This window comes from Phalacrocorax carbo, chromosome 2, assembly GCF_963921805.1.
Source record: "Phalacrocorax carbo chromosome 2, bPhaCar2.1, whole genome shotgun sequence".
NCBI classification, from domain to species: domain Eukaryota; kingdom Metazoa; phylum Chordata; class Aves; order Suliformes; family Phalacrocoracidae; genus Phalacrocorax; species Phalacrocorax carbo.
In genome coordinates, this window is record NC_087514.1 from 112,656,259 (window position 1) to 112,659,601 (window position 3,343).

Genomic DNA, 3,343 nt, shown 5'->3' on the forward strand with positions numbered 1-3,343 from the left:
CTTTCCTCAGCCGCAGCAGCTCTCCGTTGCTGTCGGGAGATCTGTCCCCTTCTTCCTGAAGGCAGACGCCAGCAAGAGCCATCAGGATGCTGCTGCTCCCGCTCCTGGCCCTGGCTGCAGCCTGGTCTCGTAGGTTCCCCTTGTCACCACAGCATGGCACGGGGCAGCGGCAGGAGGTACCCCTTGTTTACGAGTGTGAGTGAACAGCAGGCTAAGAGCGCTCCTTGTGTTTTCTCTCCTTCTTTCTAGACGGACAAGTGCTTCTGAAGCAGAGCCAAGTATCTACTACCAAACGGCAAACGAAAACTGCACGGATTGAGTGTAAAGCCGAGGGCATATCTGACTTCCGGTCTGCGTATATACATTGGTACCGACATATACCACCCAAAGCTCCCGAACGGATTCTGTATATCGGATCAGCTCAACCTGTTTATGATGACAGTTCCTACAGAAACAAGTTTGGGTCTTCAAAGAAAGACACAGATGTCTGCACTTTAACTGTCAGGGACATCGACTCCAGCGATGAAGGTACCTACTACTGTGCCTACTGGGAGTCCCACAGAACCAGAAGAGCACAGGCAGCCCGTACACAAAGCTGCCTCTACCCTGAGCGGCAGGCTTTCTGTCAAATGCAGGGAAACACCATTGCACCTTCCTGCCTCTAAAACAACACAACAGGTTCATGCTGAGTATGTAAGTCTAAATAACTGACAGAGAGAAAAGCACAGAAAAGCAGCATTCTGCACCTCAACTGGTATAATGCGCTGTGCTGGGGAAAAGGAGCCCTCCTGTGTGTGATGGCGTTACAGCTGAAAGTAGACAGTGGCACAGTTTTGTCTTTCAAGAAGGCAGATACTTCCCCACATACAGTCTGAGCTGGCAAAAATGAAGCAAATGGCAGGCAGGCAGCACAGGAGGGGCATATTTGCACTGAAGAGGTAGCCTGGGAGACTTCACACCCAGGTCACGATGGCGATACTGGTGATGCTCCTCACTCGTCACTCCCACCCTAATGTTTCATTGATGATGGTCACTCAGTGATGAGGAGGGCTGCTTCTAACACCGATACGCCCTAGGACCCCTTGTTATAGGCAAGGGTCTGTAATACTGTGCCTCTCCTGAAAAGACGGCCCCGAGAAATTATTGTGAAGACCATTTACGAGAGAAAGCTGCAGACTACAGCAGTCCAAAGTTGATTATCTCTTTTGGGTCAGAAAATGAGAAATCATTCCCAGCGTAGAGAGTGCTGTGTGGTGGCTGCTGCCCAAGTGACCGTTTGCCATGCAGCCTGTGCAGACACCTTTGCCGGGCTCTGAAATGAGGAAAAGTACAAGCAACAGCAGAGGGCAGAAAACGGCTGCCTGGGAGACACGCACGCTTCACCCTGGCGTCACATCACCGTGTCTGGGGTAGATGGATAAGGGGACGAGGCAGTTTGGAGCTGCTTTAAGGAAGACTCAGAGGTGACAGTTCACTATGACTTACCTGATTTGTGCTACCAAAGCAGGCAGTATGTTCTAGGAAAGGCTGCTGAAACGTGCTTCTGGGACAGCTTTGGGGTGTCTGAGGTCAGGAGAACGTCCTTGGGAAGGGCCAGAATGTAACCACTGGACTTTTTATGTGTGAGCTCAGCACGTAAGTCTGAGAGGAATGTAGCAGATTGATAGAGGAAGAAAAATTACTTCAAATTGACTATTTTAGCTCCTTTCTACACCGTTGCTGATGGGGTTTAGCTTGTCAATAAATTTAACCCCCCGCCATGGTAGCAAGTTGAAGAACGACCATTGGATGTGACAAATGAGTCATTTCCTCCTCCCACTTGTTTGGAGCTTTCTCCACCTGAAGGGCTTTATAACGTTTTTCTCTCCATTTCATTTCCAGGTTTAACCCACACGGGCAACATGTTGCTGCTCCCAGTCCTTCTTGCAAGTTCTCTGTGGTCCCGTAAGCCCTTTTTCCCCTCCCCTCTCCTTCCCGTGTGCCGAGAGCACAGTCGGGGCTCCAAACTCCAGTGGTTTCTTCCCTTCACACAATTTCTCTGCTTCCCCTTCCAGGTGGAGACACGCAGGCAGTGCCAGTGCAAACCCCAGCGCTCCGGACGCAGGTGAAGGGCAGCCATGTCACCATGGACTGCCGGATGAGAACCAATGACGTTGTGCACTGGTACAAACATCTTCCTGGGGAGCCACCAAAGAGGATACTGTACATGTCGGGACAGTCACCTGTTTTTGATGATAGCAGTGATGAAAAGAGATTTGAAGTTTGGAAACCTTCATCAGACCCCCTCTATGTTCTTGGGATAAAATATTTAACGCTGAATGATTCTGGCACTTACTACTGTGCCTATTGGTTTTACCAAGGTGTCACAGCATTAGATCAGCAAAGAGAAGCCATACAAAAAGGTCATTTTGCACTCTGAACCGCAAGTTCTGAACTCAGTACATTTCAGTACTGACCCATATCTGCAACATCCAGAAATCAGAGATTCCCAGTCATTTCAGCGTAAATAGAGTGAACATGGCTCTTAAGATGAAGGCTTGATTGTCTTAAGAGGAAAGCTTGATTGTCCTGAAAGCACTCCCCTGACAGTGAACACACCCGTCTCTTTGAACAAATGTCAACTGCAAATTTCTCTTCTCTGTTAGAATCCTTGGAGCTAGCAGAGAAAGACACCTCCATCCCCTCTGTGTTTTCTTTAAAAAAAACCTACATGAATTTAAAAGGAGGGAAGACCAGATGATCTTGCACACTCTCCTTCATGTGTTTTTTTTTTTACCTTCCTTTGCATTTCGCTCTTGACAAATTTCTACAACACCCCAGAAAGCCCAATGTTATTGTCACACTTTCTCACTTGGTGTGTCCAGGGCAGAAGTTAAATCCTCAGCCAGGGGCCGTGCCCCTGGCAAGCAGAGACTCTCAGGCCCTTTGGGTTAGGTGCACTGAGTGTTACAAATCAGGGTCTATGATGAAAGACAAGTTTGAGGAAAGCTGCCATTTGCCATTTGACAGCTACGTCAGAAAAACTGAGACAGCTTTGTGCCTCTGAGTTCTGCGGTAGGACAGAGCGCACATCCTCAGTATCCTGTGAGATACTCCTTTAATGCGTCTGGGCCTTCACAAATGAGCACAAATACCTCCATTGTGGTGGTTTTCCAGTTCCGCAGGCTCTGAACATCTGAACATCTGAACATCTGAACATTGTTTTGGCTGGACTTTTGGAAAGATTTGAATACGTAACGCCTCACTATTCATGTGTCTGGCCTGCTTAACTCTTTGAAAAATAGGTTGTAGAGCATGTGACCTGAGATATTAACTGCAGGCTGCTCGCCTTGTGTCTTCACAT

The 3,343-nt window shown here is 48.3% G+C and overlaps 1 gene segment (V, D, J or C); it reads left to right on the plus strand.

Moving 5' to 3' along the window:
* The first annotated feature begins 239 nt into the window (after nucleotides 1–239).
* On the plus strand, nucleotides 240–2,419 carry LOC135311785 (Ig kappa chain V-VI region NQ6-8.3.1-like). The segment is given in 3 exon segments: nucleotides 240–528; nucleotides 1,882–1,944; nucleotides 2,055–2,419. Coding segments are annotated over 2 exon segments (408 nt in total).
* Nucleotides 2,420–3,343: the final 924 nt, after the last annotated feature.